This window comes from Atta colombica, unplaced genomic scaffold, assembly GCF_001594045.1.
Source record: "Atta colombica isolate Treedump-2 unplaced genomic scaffold, Acol1.0 scaffold254, whole genome shotgun sequence".
Taxonomy (NCBI): Eukaryota; Metazoa; Arthropoda; class Insecta; order Hymenoptera; family Formicidae; genus Atta; species Atta colombica.
In genome coordinates this window covers 1327780-1344996 of record NW_017259353.1, presented here as the reverse complement: position 1 = coordinate 1344996, position 17217 = coordinate 1327780, and the positions used below count along the sequence as shown (strand labels likewise).

General features: G+C 31.1%; 2 protein-coding genes across 2 annotated transcripts in view; one reads left to right on the top strand and one right to left on the bottom strand.

Annotated features, from left to right (window-relative positions):
- The window catches only part of LOC108689082 (tensin-2), a 184928-nt gene that overhangs the window by 23372 nt on the left and 144339 nt on the right, over positions 1–17217 (top strand). The gene's annotated exons all lie outside the window — the stretch shown is intronic.
- Positions 11421–16478, bottom strand: LOC108689081 (putative sodium-dependent multivitamin transporter). The gene is made up of 6 exons (XM_018195688.1): positions 16385–16478; positions 15421–15642; positions 14241–14584; positions 14046–14165; positions 13044–13709; positions 11421–11685 (listed from the first exon to the last, which is right to left on the bottom strand). The coding sequence occupies exons 1-6, from the start codon at positions 16448–16450 to the stop codon at positions 11421–11423; spliced, it is 1683 nt and encodes a 560-aa protein (XP_018051177.1). The 5' UTR covers positions 16451–16478.

Here is a 17217-nt window from a genome sequence, read left to right as displayed (position 1 = left end):
ATATATATATATATATGTGTGTGTATATTCTCTTCTATTTTTTCTTTCTTTTCTCATTTTTCGTTGCATCTACAGACTCAAACATTCTTTCCTATTTTAAACAAAAAAACATTAAAAGTCATATTATCCTTGCAGGAGACAATGACCTTGACTAAACATTGATGGACTTTCTCTTCTGCCTGTCACATGTTAACAACCATACGAAGGACAAAACTTAATGATACAATTGTTTTTGAATATGCATCTAAGTACAATCCATAGTTGCTTTGGAAAATATATCTATTTATACTTTAGTTTAATTTACGTATGTTAATGGACAAAATTTTAATTCTTTTTTGCAAGACGCAAATCTATTTGAATTCAAATTCACATTTACCTTTGTTAATAAATATTACAAAATTTATTACTATTTTCTTTATTAACTCAGCACAGAAACAGTTCATTAGAAAATTGTATATTTATATTTGCGGAAACTCACGTTCATAAGTTTTTGCTAGTAAAACCAATCGGCGCTTGAACGCCAATATAATAGTATAGGAATACACCATCGTTAATTTTAGACAGTCCAGTGCAACGACCGCATTACGTAAGCAGAAACGTGCCAAAATCATGCAGTACTTCTCAAACTCGTCAATGATGAATCATACTTGCTTTTTACTTTTAAACAATGAAATCCGAATATATTAATTTATTTCAAATTACTTATTCTATGACGCAATTTTAATTTCCCACACCTAATATTACTATTACCATTTCTTTACTAGTACTATTACTGTAATATATTAATTCAACGTCAAACTTTAGTAAAAAAAAAAAATAGAATTTTTTTAATCAGTAGAACTTTGTGGACTGGCTCGTTTGGAATTCGGTGAACGGCTTTACTCGATCGTTTCATGTACATACATTACACAGCGGCGCTTTGAAGAATGCCGCTGCGTACGACGCAGTTCGCGTTCTTACCCACGCGGAAGTCGAATTTTCTGATTGCTGATAAAAGCCAATTTACGAGCTTGTTGGGATGATCGATTTCCTCAGGGCACCACATATGCGAAATGTGGTAGTTAATTTTTTTAAGTGACTATTTCGTAATATAATTAAGTAACAAGAATATATGTGGCACGTTATATATTTTAATTTAAACATATATATGATAAATAACATATATGTAATAAATGAATTCGGAATAACTCATTTCTTCTAAACTTGTAAAGATCTTTGTAAAAAGAATTCTTTACATAAATTTACGATTAAAATATTTTGGTATATATTGACATAAAAATGTAATATTATTTAAAAAAAGAAGAAAAAAGAGAGAGAGAGAGAGAGAGAGAGAGAGAGAATTTTATCTCTTGGCATTGCCAATGGCGGATGCTGAAAGTCTGTAATTATTTTTCTCATCTTTACAAACTAATAAGACAGAAGAGAAAGATATCATATTTAATTTAATGATACCTTACGGTTGCGGCGAAATAAAGCTCTGCGCGGCGCACCTTCTGCATTATTTCAGAATTTAGTATTGTATAATATCTCGATCTTTGAAATTGCGTACAATATGAGTCGAGAGCTAACAAGGTTGTAATATGTTTAATTAAAGTCTATTCTGACATTATTATGTTACAATCGATTCGATTGTACATGCGATATCGAACCAAGTAAACTGACGCTTCAACGTTGGAAACGACGTCTCTCGCGTGCGGCAGAATATTTGCGATTATATCGTTGAAATTGCTTTAACTCGGTGTAGTTTTCTCACTCGGAGAAAATAACTCGATCTTTGTAATTTCTACGCGCCGCACTGACAAATTGTCCGTAGTCAAGAGGAGCGTGTTAAAGATCGCAGTGCTTTCTAACTCACGTATAATTTCCTCTGTGCACCCTCACTTGACCTTTCAAACAATTATTATTATAAGAGTATGGCAAAAGTATACAGTTTATAATGGCAAATTGATTTTGCATTAACAGGCAAAATGTCACGATTATAAATCTTCAAAGTATACGCTACGTTATAAATAGCACATGAAATACTTTGTATCATTTCATTGCGAGAAATTATAACCCATCCCGCATTGCGCGAAATGTCCGCCTTTTGAAAAATTTTATATTTCATATATGTTTAATGAGAAAAGCACTTTTAATATTATAATGAATTCAATATAAATTTCCATCGAGTTGTATGAAAAGAAACATAAAATATTAAAGTTGCAACGTATTTTGTTAAATAAATACTCTTTTATTATTAATGAGAATTTTTAATTGACTATAATATATCTTTAAATATTCCGTTGCAATTATATTAAATATATAGTACCTACTTCACAATTATCCTCTGCAATATTTTAACAGTTTACTTTGGAGATACAACATGTTAACAGTTTACTTTGGATTAATTAAGATCAAAAATATTAAAGTCAATTTTCATATTTTGCAAGTATTATGAGTTGTTTTAGCTTAAATGATAGCTAATGATTTCACATATAATTCATATTGTATTATTTTTTATTTAATTTTAATTTACGCATTAATTTATTGTCAAAAAATTGACTAATTCAATATTCTACTTAAACAAAATTATTAAGAAATTGTTAAATCTAATATTAAATTAAAATTTTTGGAAATTAATATTCTTTATTAAAAAAAAAAAATAGAAAAATAATTGTAATTTTTTTAAATAAGTTTTTATAAAAGAAATTTAATTAATTACAATTTCAATGAATCAAGAAAAGATAAACCTTCATATTATCTGCGTTGCAGAAATTAATTTAATTTTCTTGTTATATTATTAAAATCACACTGTTTTGTTTTTATTAGAATATAAATTTAGAAAAGTAATAATGATTATGTATTAACATAAAAGTATATTAAACATATTAATTTTCGTAAATATTTTTGCGATTAAAACAAAAGTAAATAGCACTCTTTAAATAAACGTTAATTTAAGTTAACAAATCGTGAAATTCATTAAAATTAATACGAAATACAATCCGGAATAATACGGCGTATTTATTCTGTGATACGTTAAATATTTTAAAGTAAATCGGTTGGCGACACGGCCTCGTGTTTGTTATTACAAACAATACGTTGTGTTTACGCAAAACCACCACATCATTCACAAAATCACTGATCATTCGCGCATTGAAAGTAGAACGATGCGGGTGATTCCTTATATTGTGCATTATCTTGTAATCATTTCTTACAAACAACTATTGTTTGTCACAGACTGTGCAATTAATTTATTCTTTGATTAATCATTCGTAAACGTGCGAAAGTGATAATCATTTATTATTTAATATTATTATTAGCAATTATTCCGCGTTACTTAATTCACACGATTAATAAATTTGTAGAGAATCGAAATTAATAACCGAAACAGTTTATGGACGATTTATTTATATAAAGTAGAAATCGAAATGATAAGACTGAATATATAAATTGATTTGATTGCATTACTCTGGCAAAAATAAAAATTGAAGTACAAGTTGAATAATAGAAATATAAACGAAGCTTCTAGGAGGTGAAAATTGAGATAATAAAATATAATAAAAGCGTTTCTTTTACATTTCAATTTTCGCCTCCTAGAAACTTTGTTTTAAATTTTATTTTCCTCTTACATTCGATTTAAGCTCTAATTTTTATTTTCGCCAGGATACATATAAATAATTTCCTTTTTAACAGTATTTGAATTCGAATATAGGTATATCACATTGCGTTACAAATTTTTCATTAATTCAAGTGTAATTAGCGAAACAGTTTCGGATTGCGAAATGGTAATAATACTCGTACATAAATCGCTGGATCATGTTTATCAAACAATATAAAAAGCATTGGTTTTTAATTCGTGTTTACGCAAAACATTATTTATCGAAATTTATTTGAAATTTAACAATTTTACATTTGGGTCAATTTTAAACAAAATTATAAGAGGCTCATAACTTATTTTTCTCATTAAGACTCATAAGAATAATTGTAAGACTGGAATTTATAACTTTACGCAATATATTTACAGAATTTCTTGCTAGCCGTAAGATTTACGAGAAATCATAGATATTTATAAATGAACATGTACGTCTTACGGTATGCATGGAATTACAATTCCAATCATAAGTTCTTATATAAGAATCTCTTACGAGAACAAGTTACGAGCTTAGAATTGACCTATTAAAGAATAAAATATTCTACTTGAGTTAGTTTTGTAAAGTTGTAAAATGTATGTAGGTATTTCGTGATAGTCGAGTCCGACAGTTGCCGACAGTTAACCTTGAGACTTGAGATTCGTTGTTAATGCGCGGCGTATGACGTAGGCATGACGCGTCGATCGCGGCAGGTCGTTCGTATTGTCGCCATGCTACTTATTATTCGCACGACGAGAGTCACAGATAAACAACAACGTAAGCCGCTCCACGTTGTCCTAGTTTTACATATTAAAAAACATCGTTATCGTTCTCTAAGGTTCTTCATCATTGAGCGATCAATTTGTACTACAGATCGTTTATAATGGAAGTAATATTGTGCAGTGAGTTATAAACTGTAAGAAATTGATCAAGTGAGTGCGCATTTTATTCTTTAATTCTCAGTATATAACAAGGATAAAATAATACATCATGCGCATCATGCGTGAAACTATGGAACGTATTTATAGTCGATTATTCTTCTTTTACTCTATTGTGGTCAATTTTTTACAATTATTACTATATTAGTGTCATCGTAAATGGCTCTTTACTTACGATAGACGATTCACTACTCAGCGCGGCGAAATCAAACCAGACAACATGTATATCTAAAAGATGTCATATAAAGGCGTCATAAAGTCGTCTTTTGGAATACATCTCGTAAAAGATATCTCTAAAAGATATCTAAAAGAGATCATAGAGATCTCTTCTAGACAATACGTGTTGTCTGGAAATGATGGACGTGACGGTTACTTACGAATGCAAATACATCGTGAAGTTGCACCATTCGCGATTATCAGTAAAAATATTTAATATTGCATACGCGAAATGAATCGATCTGGATTCGAGTTGAGCAACAGTTATGACACGTTTAATTGGCGTAAACGAAATTATAATTTGTAACCCTTTGTTTTAATGATTCGATGTTCGTATATATGTCGAATATATCGATGATTGATAATCCCGCCGCTCGCGCTGTTTAAATCTTGCTATTCGTTGCACTATTCACTGAGCATCGTGTACGCCGCGCGGCGAGATTTGCGCGCGTGATCTCGTTTCTTTCTTTCTCGTATTTTTCCGTCACAATAAAGTACGTGACTCGTATCATTTACGTTGGTAGTACTATTACTAATTGTAAGTATCGTGGATTATTATTAATAATATAATTTACAGCGCGCGCGTGATCGTAATTAGCCGTGTTTTCGCGAGTGAGTTTTGTGCGGACGCTGCGCGAAGGAATCTTAACCTAATCTGACAATGAGAGGAGGAAGAGGCCTAGGAGGCAATCGAGGTGAGTAACTTATTATTTCAATATCTGCTTACAAAATTAATTGTGTAACAATATTCATGACTTTTAGTTTGATTTCCCGTCTTTTACCTCACCAATCAGCACGCAGTCTAAATGCCGATCGATAAATCAAGCCAACGGGAAACCAAGTTAAAAATCAGCTGAAAAATGCATCGCATGTCGAGCATATAACATATTAAATACTTATATAATCTGCGTATATCTATTTATATTTTCTAGTTCAATGTGGTGTGCTGAAATAGAGAACTCCGTTGCTGCGCATCAGTATTGGTAAGTCAGATTATTTTCCATTTTTTATTATCGGTAATGAATCTATGAAAACTAAATATTATTGGATAGATATAAATATTTAAAAACATATATAATAAAAAGAATTATTAAAAATACTAATTATTTAAAGATATAAAGTAACGTTTCATAGATCTATTACTTTGAAAACGGATATATAGAAAGAACGATTTTGCTGAACTATTTAAAGAGTTAGAGTTAATATAATTATTAACCAAGTCATTTCAGTCATTGGTTTTAATAATAGAATTTAGATAAATGACGAAAACAACTAAAAAGGAAAAAGGAAGAAAGTAAAATAAAAGTGTAATAAGTATAAAATAGTAATATTTTATAGTTATTGCAAAGCTTTTTATTTAAATTTATTTTCTTCTTGGTTATATTTCTTATAGAGAAAATGAAAAAATGCTTATAAATTTTATGTATCTATGTATTTATGTAAAAAATTAAAATAAATTATTAATATTTTCTAAAGTACGATAGGAAGAAGATCATTAATATTAGAATATATTATTTTATTATTCCTTCTTTCACTATTGTAAATATTTTTTAAGTGAAACTTGAGAAACTTAGCCTTTTATATTATTTTAGGATTAAATATTATTTTTAAAAAATGAATTTGTGAAAAAGTGAAAAAATAAATTTAAAAGATTTATAATATAAATACAACACAAATAAAAGGACAGGAAATTTTTTTTGTCACGTATTTCAGTGAATTTTTCTATGCGTCGATAGTTTCTTATTTTTATGAGACAATTTTATTCTTATCTTTCACAGCCTATCCATTTATTTTCAATTGAAAATTTGATTGAAATTTATAACATATTTGATTTTATGTGATTATTTTTTTTTTTCTATACGATATTTAATGCAGCGTGTAATTTGCGCCTATTCCGGGTGGGAAGAATCGGTCTCGCAATTGACGGTAATTAATCTCACGCGATTATGTAGCATCCTTTGCGTGTCATCGGCAGGCACGTACTTCACAAGTTAAAACGTAATCGACACGCCTAACAATCGATAACGAACGAATACCGCACTCTAAAAAGAATTCGTGTTAGAAGGTAGATGTTTGTTGACACAGGCACACCCAGGGTCTACTCTAAAAAGGACGTGTGAGAATTGATCGATCTGCTGTTTGAACAGCCTTCCGGAGAAACGTTAAAATGATTAAGGGTTGTTTTTCAAGTCACGCCGAATATTACACACGTGTATTACAGTTACGAATTATAACTGACAGTTTCCCTTCCGGTCATAAAAACAATGTGATGTCATGATGGGTAGTTACATCATGGGTAGTTACATGGGTAGTTATATATTCTTCAATTCTTTATTATTTTTTATTATTGAGAAAAATAAATCTGAGAAATAAATTATTATGAATATCAGAAATAGATATTACGTAAAAATATAATTTTAAATATTATAATTAATAATTATGTTTGTAAACATATTCATTAGATGCTATTTTTCAGAATTAAAGAAATTTTATTATTATTTCATTACAAAGTTTGATTTTTATATCGATCGTTAATATTTTATTTGTTCGACGACATGAGAGAAGGAGAATGAAATGATAAACCGCTTAAGATATTATATTGATTACACAAAGCAGTATTTGTAAAACGCGTTTAACAAAAATGGGCTTGGCAGCCGAAGGGCTAGAAACGTTTGACGACTAACAATAGACAGATCGAGTTCGATACGTTGAATACCTCTCGCGCCTAGTATAACGAGCTCACCGACAAAGTGCCAACAAATCCCCCGCAATAAGATCGCGGCAGATGCAAGTATCAGCTGCATCGCCAGCGGCGATCAACATATCATTTTGTAATAAGACATTTCTGGAAACTGTATTTTTCGTAATTTGAATCGTAATCATACATGATTGGAATATCTTCCATTTGGCATGCAGATCATATATTGAAGCTAAATTACTGTTTCGATTAATGTTATTAAATGTTATTAAATGAATTTGAATATCACTCATTTGATATACAGATCGTATGTTAAAAATAAATTATTGTTTCGATTAATATTATTATGATGTAACAACATTACGTAATATTTTTGAGATTTTGAGATTCTCAAGTTAAGATATGATATGAATTCGACTGGAAATTTGTGGAGAGAACCAAAGTTACTATACCATATCGTATCGAAAACCATGTTTTAGCCTTTGGCTCGACAAGAAATCATTATCTATACATATATTTTCCATAGCTTTATGTTCCCCGCACACCGTATATTTCTCATCGTATATCTCTCACAGGATAACATATGCCGACATATAATCGCGTTCGTATTGGCGGGATATTTCCGAGCGCGATTTATTCTTTCGATTTTACGAGTCAATTCAGACTCGTCCGTGATACATTAAGTCCACCCCAGTGTGCATTCTTTCCGGTAGCTGTCATTTCACACGGCATGATTCGTGAAGCCCACGCCGTTACGGTGGCGAGCCGATCAGTGGCGAGCTACAAGCTGCACTTAAGCTCGAGATAAGAGACTCTTCTGTTAGGTGGTTTTGCGGTTAAATCGGCAGGAAAGGTCCGCTGCAAGCCACGGTAACTGCAAGTGATGATCTTGTAACTTGCACCGTCCGTTGCAAGATCTCGAGGCATTTTCCGTAATAACGTGTCTAGACTTTGTCTGTTATGGCTCTCATGAGCTTGATTTAAAAGAAAGAAGACAGTAATTTCATTTGTATAATCAGAAATTACAATAATAATTTAAAAATTGAAAAGAATTTCGCGAGTTCTAAATTCTGAAGAATAATTTCAAGAACGCTAGATATATTTTGAATATATTTTTGTTAGACTTTAAATATTTTGTGTTATTCTGAATTATCAGATTTCTTATCGATATTGAAATATACAATTAGGATAATACTTATATATTTAAAAAATAGAAATTTTACACGAAGCCGATTTTGTTAGATGCCGATCGCGAGGTCTTATTATCATACATAGCACGCATGTTACATGCAATTTCTAGATTCTCACGAATCGCGTTGTTGTTTTCCATCATTTTACTATGACTAGCTAACATCGGCCATAAGATCTTGACATGAGATGAATATCGTATTTCCTATAATACATGGTTCGGTCGTACCGCTGAATTCTGCAACGTGCACGAACTGTCTTTTGCATAGGTTATCGTGGAAGACCCGGGAATCGACACGAGGTGCGAATTTTTTTCGACTTGGCGAATATGGGAATCATGAAGATTCTCCCGAAATTAAAAAAGAAGTGCTGCAACGATTTATTAACTTTGTATACTTAATTTGTAATAATTTTTATAACATTCATTTTTTTATCTTATTCTTCATTGTTGTATCAAAAAATATCAATCTGAGCTTCTGTTTATTGATGCGATAAGGTACAACTCGCAATCAATTTGGATTTTGGGATGCACTTATAAATAAAATTAAAGTAAAAATAAATGTTTCGACTGTGGATTTTAGTCAATGTGAAAATAAAAAAAACACATAAGCACACATAAGTATGTTATTTACATTGGATTTACAATATTTTTGGAACCAAAATTATTATTATTATTTTATTTTAATTGCAATAATTTCATTGATCACATTCTTTACATTTACAAACACGTAACGTATTACCATTTGGATAAAAAATTATTAGTACAGTCACAACAATAGTTTATTATTACATTATCCGATTACGAAACTTTAAATAAATTTAATCACGTAACTCTCAAAGACTCTAAAGTTTCCCTTCCTTCGTAAGTAAACAGTTCGTCGGAACGTAAACACGTCCGGCCGCGTCGATGAATGAACCGGTCGGCAGGATTTCTGCTTTAAAATTCCTTCTGGCCGCGCGCCAGACAACTCATGCATATTCACGTGACTCGCACGAGTAGCGAGAATGGATGGCAGAGAAAAAGGGTGAGTCGAGTGGGACAGGGGCAAGAAGGACGAAATAAAAAGAGAAACGCATTGATAATCGAGATCGGACGTGGTGGAGTACCGCGTACTCAGGACCCATGATTTTAATTTTAAATGCAAGTCCGCGAATCGATGGCACGAGAGTAGACGCGAGGGTGGGATGGAAGTTCCAGCCATTGCTCATACGTATGTGCATTTCTATAGGTATCATCTTCCGGTATCCTCGAGGGGGTCTTAGTCGGCTCCTCCGCGATACTGCGAGTTTAGTCGTGAAAATGCAACGAGATGCACACGCGATAGCGGCGATTCTTTCTTGTAAATCGAGATGATAAATTTCAGGGAAGATCGTGTAGGGAAAATTGATTTGCGTTTCGATTCGTGCAATTTATGTTACATGAGCCGTGTATTTTGAAGGTTTATTCTGGCGAAAATCGATTTTTTAGACCTCATTGCAATATGTAGTAATCATATCAATTTATTATTCATATTTCCTCAATTCATTTTAAAGTATGTGTCTAACGTTATTTTTAGAGTAAATATGAAAGAGATTAATATCACATACATTTAATAAAATAAAAATTGATTAATATTTTCAATATTGTATTAATTTTATATTAAAATTATCGTATATTTATTGTTAAAATTTGTGATATTTCTAAATTTAAATAAACATCAATACGAAATTAATTCATCATTTATTATAGGAAACAAGATCAAATAAAATACAGTGTTCTGCTGTAAACATTAATTCGCGAACACAAATTCCCGGCAACGTATCAATTATTGCTTCTTTCTTTCACCGTTTAATCATGTGCCATGGGGGCAACAGCATTCCGATGCGCAGATGAACCTCGATTAAATGAATTAAAAGCCTGTTCGTGCTGAACACGGTAATTGGCTGTAGACAATTACGAGATAAGTCGCGCCAATTTCGGCGGCAACACAGCAAAATTGTTCCGTTTAAATCGCCCGCTCGCCACCGTTGAATCGGTTCACATGCGGCATTATACTCTCGGTCCTTTTCGCCAATCAGTGCTCGTTAAATTGCAAATTAATGCAGAGACGAAGCCGTTGTCGAAAAATTGCAACGCGCGAATTTCGTTTCGAGTTTACCGGTATTTATCATAGACTTTCGCCCTTTCGCATACAAATTTTTGATTGTCTTATAATTGGATAATAGCTTCATAATCGTAATTACATACGTGGACAACATGATGATTGTTCAAGAAACGAAAGCCTATATACGTGAATGTTATAGCATAATCTTTTTAATAACATTCGTAAATTCGTTGATTCTATTCTCAATATATTAATGTTAAAAAATGAAAAACGAAAGTTTGTGAAATATTATTATCGTAAAGTAATTCGTTAGTTTTCTTCTCGATAATATTAAAAAATGAATATTGCCGAAGTATCTATGCACTTTATTTACTGTCATTAAAAAAAAATACAGTTTTATTATAATAACATACAATATTAGCAAAATTTTATGTAACAATAAATATAGCACTATTGATGGCCATATATATGTAATAGATACACATATACCTATATCCATTAAAATCGTTTAAATAAAAATGAATCAATTAACCAAACATCGACTGAATATTACAAGTAATAACTTTATTTATAATAGGCAGTCAATTATTCTTAATCAAACAATTATTCTACTGTTGGATTTTTCTGATATTTGATTTGAGATAATATTTATTCTATATAATAAAAAAGTCATTTCATTACAAAAACTTCATCTTATACGGCTAGGTTCCAAAACGAATAGTTGACTGTTCGTGGTTTTTTGTGCGTCCTGACGTCGCCGTCTAATCCTGGCAGCCAAGAATGGCGTAAACAAACTTGGATCGTGTTCAATGTTGTTTCTGCCTTGGATAAGTCGAACTATAATACTTGCTACATATCCAACTACTAGTGTAATTGTCAGTCCCATAGGATTATACCATAAATAAGAGATACGGTATAAATAGAAGTATGACGATTGATCTGGTTGTACAGTACTGCAAAAAAAAAGAAATAATATGATTGTGATAAATAAATCATATAATCTTAAAAAATATTTGTACAAAAAATATAAACTTTAAACAAAAAAAATCTTTATTCTTGTAATAATAACTTGTTACTTTCTCTACTTTCTCTTTGCTGTTTTGTAATACAAAACGTCTAATTAGCAAACTGTCTTTTTTTAATGATAAAAACCGAGATAAAAACATTACTTGAGTTACGTACGCGATAGATGCATTTATTATTATCAACTATCTTAAAAATTATTTTAATTAGATCAGATCACCTTTACATCTTTTTGCAGGCAATCTTTCAATTTCTTGCCGTTGAAAATAAATCAGTTAATTTAAACGAATTCCCGCCGACAAAGAGAAAGCTATATCTAATCTCACTAATAACGGCGTAGCAAGGATTCCGTGAGACAACTGTAATTTTAATTTATTAACGGTGCAATTAACGTTATTTACCACCGTGGGAATAGCAAGCTTATCATTCATGAGAAAGCAACACGCGTGAAAGAAATCAGGAAGCGGCGCTTAACTCGCAACTAATTACAGTGGGACGAGATATCTCCGCGCGCATTGCAACATTGATACTCTGTGAATTTCGAAGAGTAGATAAGACAATTTACAGCGCGTCGATAATTCATATTCTAATCGTCACGCAATGCGCGCCATGCGTCGTCTGGTCATTTTTTCTCTCTTCTATCTGTTTCCTTAAGATAAATTTATGTTCATTCGATTCAGTCTGTGACGAGCGAGATAAATTATTGACAATTGCAAATACATATTGCATTTATTCCCGAGAGTGCTGTAGTGCCGATATTTGAGCATTGTGCAACACCCGAGATGAAAATTTTAGTTTAAAAAGGAAATGTTTCATATCATGAATGAATGTCCGAAGTATAAAATTTTTGTTAACTTTCCCAATATACTTGAAAAATATACATTAGATGAATATAGTTATTATTTATATATTGAGAATAAATTTAAAAATCTAGTAACTCTCGTGTCTGTAGAATCAATTAATGTTCGTACGTTTTGAATGAATTTATTTTCGAAGATATGATTTCTTTTTTGCATAGTTCTTTTCTCTTACTATTTGGAAAAGCGATTTGAATTAAATAATTGTTAATTTCACTAATTGTTAATTTTAAAAACATTACATGAATCCGAAATAATATAAATAATATAAATTCAAAACTTTAATATATCTTAAAGAAGTTATTTTAAAATATTATTTAAATGTACTTTTTAATACGTTCTAATAATTGAAAAACATAAGGCGCGTAGCTTCAGTACTTGCAAAGTTTGGATACCGATTGAATTTTTTACGTTTTCTAAGAATACTTTACCTGTTAAAATTCATTTGTTCAGCAAACATTAATGCTGTAGAATTTGCGCAACCTTCGATCGACACTGGTAACTGTGGAATTGGTGGTTTAGGTCGCCCAAAAGAGCCCCACAAGCAAACGCAGAGCGCCGTAATCATGCCAATAATAGTTCCAATCTCGTTAGCACTCTCACTGAACATTCCAAGAGTAAAAATACCTAAAATCGGTCCTCCGATGGAGCCATGAATACTAAAAGCAACAGTTGCTAGCGAGCCCATTGTCTTTGCTATTAATGCTAAAAACATGCAAATAACGCCATTTAAAACGGTAAGAGATTTAGCTATGAAAGTGGCTCTATTGTCAGAAAAATCTATTCCAAATTTTCGGTGTAGTGGCTTCACATAATCCTCGAGCGCTACCGCGGCTAATGAATTCATCATAGCGGAAATCGTGCTTAGGCTGGCGCTGAAGATACCAGAAACGATGAGACCAACCACTCCAGGTGATAAGTTCTCCACGGTGAAATAAGGCAATATTTTATCATAAGTTGAAATTTTTTTGGACATTACGGGATCGCAATCTTTGTACCTCACATAAATTGACAATCCGGTGAAGCATGTTAAAAAGCCTACTAGTAAGATGAATGGGCCACACAGAAACAGTGCATGCGTAGCTACTTTTACGTTTCTGCGAAAATAAAAATAGATTGTTGCAATGTACACTAGCAGAATTCTTTAATATCCAATAAATTAAAAATTGATAATTAACTATTGGATTTTTAATTTTTTAATTATTTGTTTATATTTTATTTTTTTATATTGTATATTTATACTTGTTTAATTGAAATTTAGTTATAGGCAACAAATTTTAAATTTTATATTTTTGATAACTTTAATAATAGATTGATTTAAAAATTTTTTTCTTTAAAAATAACTATATAATGAAAAAAATGTTTTCTTTATTTAAGTTTAAACGATAAACGATGGTTATATAAATATGTTTATGAAATACACATTGACATACTTAACGGTCATCAAACGTTGAACTTGCACCTGATTCACTGCAACATAGGCTAGATGTATTAATCCTCCTCCAATTAAAGTACTCCATACTGTGTATTGCACAGTTGGATCTGTAGTCCATCTAAATAAAGAAAGCATTATTAATATATCTATTCTTTTATTTACTCTTTATTATTTATTATAATATCCAACTTACTCAAAGAAATTTATACGATTGCCCTCTTTGCCGATACGCCAAATGCTATCGATTCCTCCGTCGATGTTTTGGGTGACGATGAAGATGATGATAATAAGAGCAATTAACATAAGCAAGCCCTGGAAGATGTCGGTGATCAAAACCGCTTTGATGCCACCCAACGTGGAATAGGAAGTACATATTACAGCGAGTAATAAAATACTCATGGTACTAGACAAACCCGTCGTAGCTTCGAGAGCTAAGGAAGGAGCATACAGCATCACTCCGGTCAGTAACATCGTCTCAGAGAAATTAGCCGCGCTTACGAGCAACCGCAAGTACAATCCAAATCGCTTTTCGAGATACTAAAAGAAAGGAGAAATGTAAAGAAACAATAGAATCATATTACAAATAATCCAAATAATATATTTATCCAAAATACATTTAATGAACTTGAGAAAGGCCTCAAAGATTAAATCGCAAATGAAAATAATATTAAAGTCAATGAGAATCGACACAGGTAATCATGTGTGTATATGTGTGTGTGTGTGTGTGTGTGTGTGTGTGTGTGTGTGTGTGTGTGTGTGTGTGAGACAAAATGCCTATATTAATCACCTATATTAATACACGCCTATATTAATACAAATGTATGTGTCTGTGTGTATGTACACTCATCAACTAAAAAGTTACAACATTTTTTTTCCAATTGATTACAGCCTGCTCACTGAGCGATTGATTCTTACCATTATGAATCTGACCATTTAGATTCAATTATCTTGCTCTACTAGCAAGACTGAGCTCCGAAATCGAAAAAAGTATTACAATCTGATGTGTGTATATATTGTATTTGATGATTAATAAAAATAAGCGTTTTATCACACATAATCTACTATGTTGCCTCTCATTGGCTTTAAGATTTCTTTTGCAAAATATATTTTTTATAATTGTTTAGGAATAGATTTATTATACATAATATAAATTATTTTGCAGTTTCTCAAAATCTTTTAAAAAAGTTTTATTAATTCTTATTTTCAAATCAATTTTACATTCTGCATCGTTTTTCTGTTTAAAATTTGGCAAATTAATACATTCGATTATAGTTTACGTGATATTAAACGATATAACTGATTATCTCCGAAGAACATTGAAATGTTATTTAGATTAGTAATCGATATTGCTCGTGCAAGCATCTGACAATTACCTCATAGATGCTTACGACTTTTATCTCAAAGAAGACTGGTAAATAACAAGTGGCAATGATCGGTACGGTGAAAATGCCGGCAGCATACATTAACGCAACGATCAGGCCGCGAATGTAAGTTTCCCCGCTCATTCCGAGCATAGTAATTCCTGATACATGGGAGGCCATCATAGCGATCGAGAGGGGTAAGACACCTAATGAATTGTCCGCGGAGAAGTACTCCTATCGATGATAATTGTGCAATTGGTTAAACAGCAATTTTGTATTGTACATCGTTATAGGAAACATCGTTTATGACAACGTTGTAACGTTTCCATAAAGAGATTTTTCTGACATTGTTGCGATGGATAAAATTAGTAAATCGATACTGCTCTGTTTTTTAAAGTTTTTTTATCATAATTATTTAATCAATCTGTAAAATACAATTTGTCTGTAACTCATCAATTAAACATTCACGTTATTAATTAAAATGTTTAAATCAATCTTTGATAAAATTATGGAAAATTACTTATGTCTTAGAATCATTTAATCTTGACTCTATGAATTTATGGAACCATCTAATATTTATAAGTACTTTTTCTTAAGAGATTCTATATGAGAAATAAGATAAGAAACTATATATGCTTTACATTAATATATTAGGCGATCAAACGCGTTTTATTTCATAATTATGATAAATTTGAATTGATCTCGACATTCAAAATTTATGGATTATTGATTAGCGCTTCTCGAGTTATTGAGTTGAATCGTAACGACAGTTAATTAACACATCAAACACTTAGAAAATTGTTCGAGATTTAATTTATTACTGATACCCATAATTTATGCGTATATTTATCGCAACATGAGATCGATCATATAACATATATAACAGCATAGATATGATTCGCGTGCAGATTATCGCGATCAGACTGGTTTAATGATGAATTGATCCGTATAGAAATTGATTTTGTTGTAAACTGACCGTGGCAGTACTTTGTCGACCACCGCTGAATCGATAATAGAGTCCGATAATGATGGAGACCGACATAACTGCGCCGATCACAAGATAATCTTGCCATTGCAATCTATTAATTTCGCCTTCAATAGGTGTCTATAAATAAGAAAAAAAAGCAAATCTTTTTTATTATAATTTTAAAATCCATAATAAAAATTTTAAGCACAATTTTTTAACAATTTAATTTTTAAACATGTAGCTAACAACGTTAAACTAGTAGAGAAGTTTTCTTAAATATTTTAAAATTTATAATCAAAATTGTAATAAACATATTTTGTAAGATAATTATTTATTTATATTTAATTATATAATTATATACTTACATCCATTCTGTAAAATTTACACCATTTACTTGACAAAAAATTTAACTTCGATCTTACTAGTTAAATTTTGGAAATTTTCATTGAAATAAAAGATTTCCACAACTTTTTCTACACTTTGAAAACACCAAGAGCACGTAGATTCAAATGTCATGAGTATTCGACAAGGTCTTACTAACAAATGTGTCCATTTGCATTGCATGATACAAAAACGCATGAGAAGTTATTACATAAAGAATTGCTCGGCATATTTAGTGTTAAAGCACGCAAACCACAGATTTCATCGGTAAATTAGACTTCACAATATGTAATAGACGTGATAACATGTTGTTCAGTGCTAATTAATGGTTAGATAAATAAAAAGTTTATCTACGAGAATATTGTGAATATCGATGATGAAAATGGAAGTTGAGTTGTATTTGAACATGTTCATTGTAAACATATATGTATTGTATAATATATATATATATATATATATAT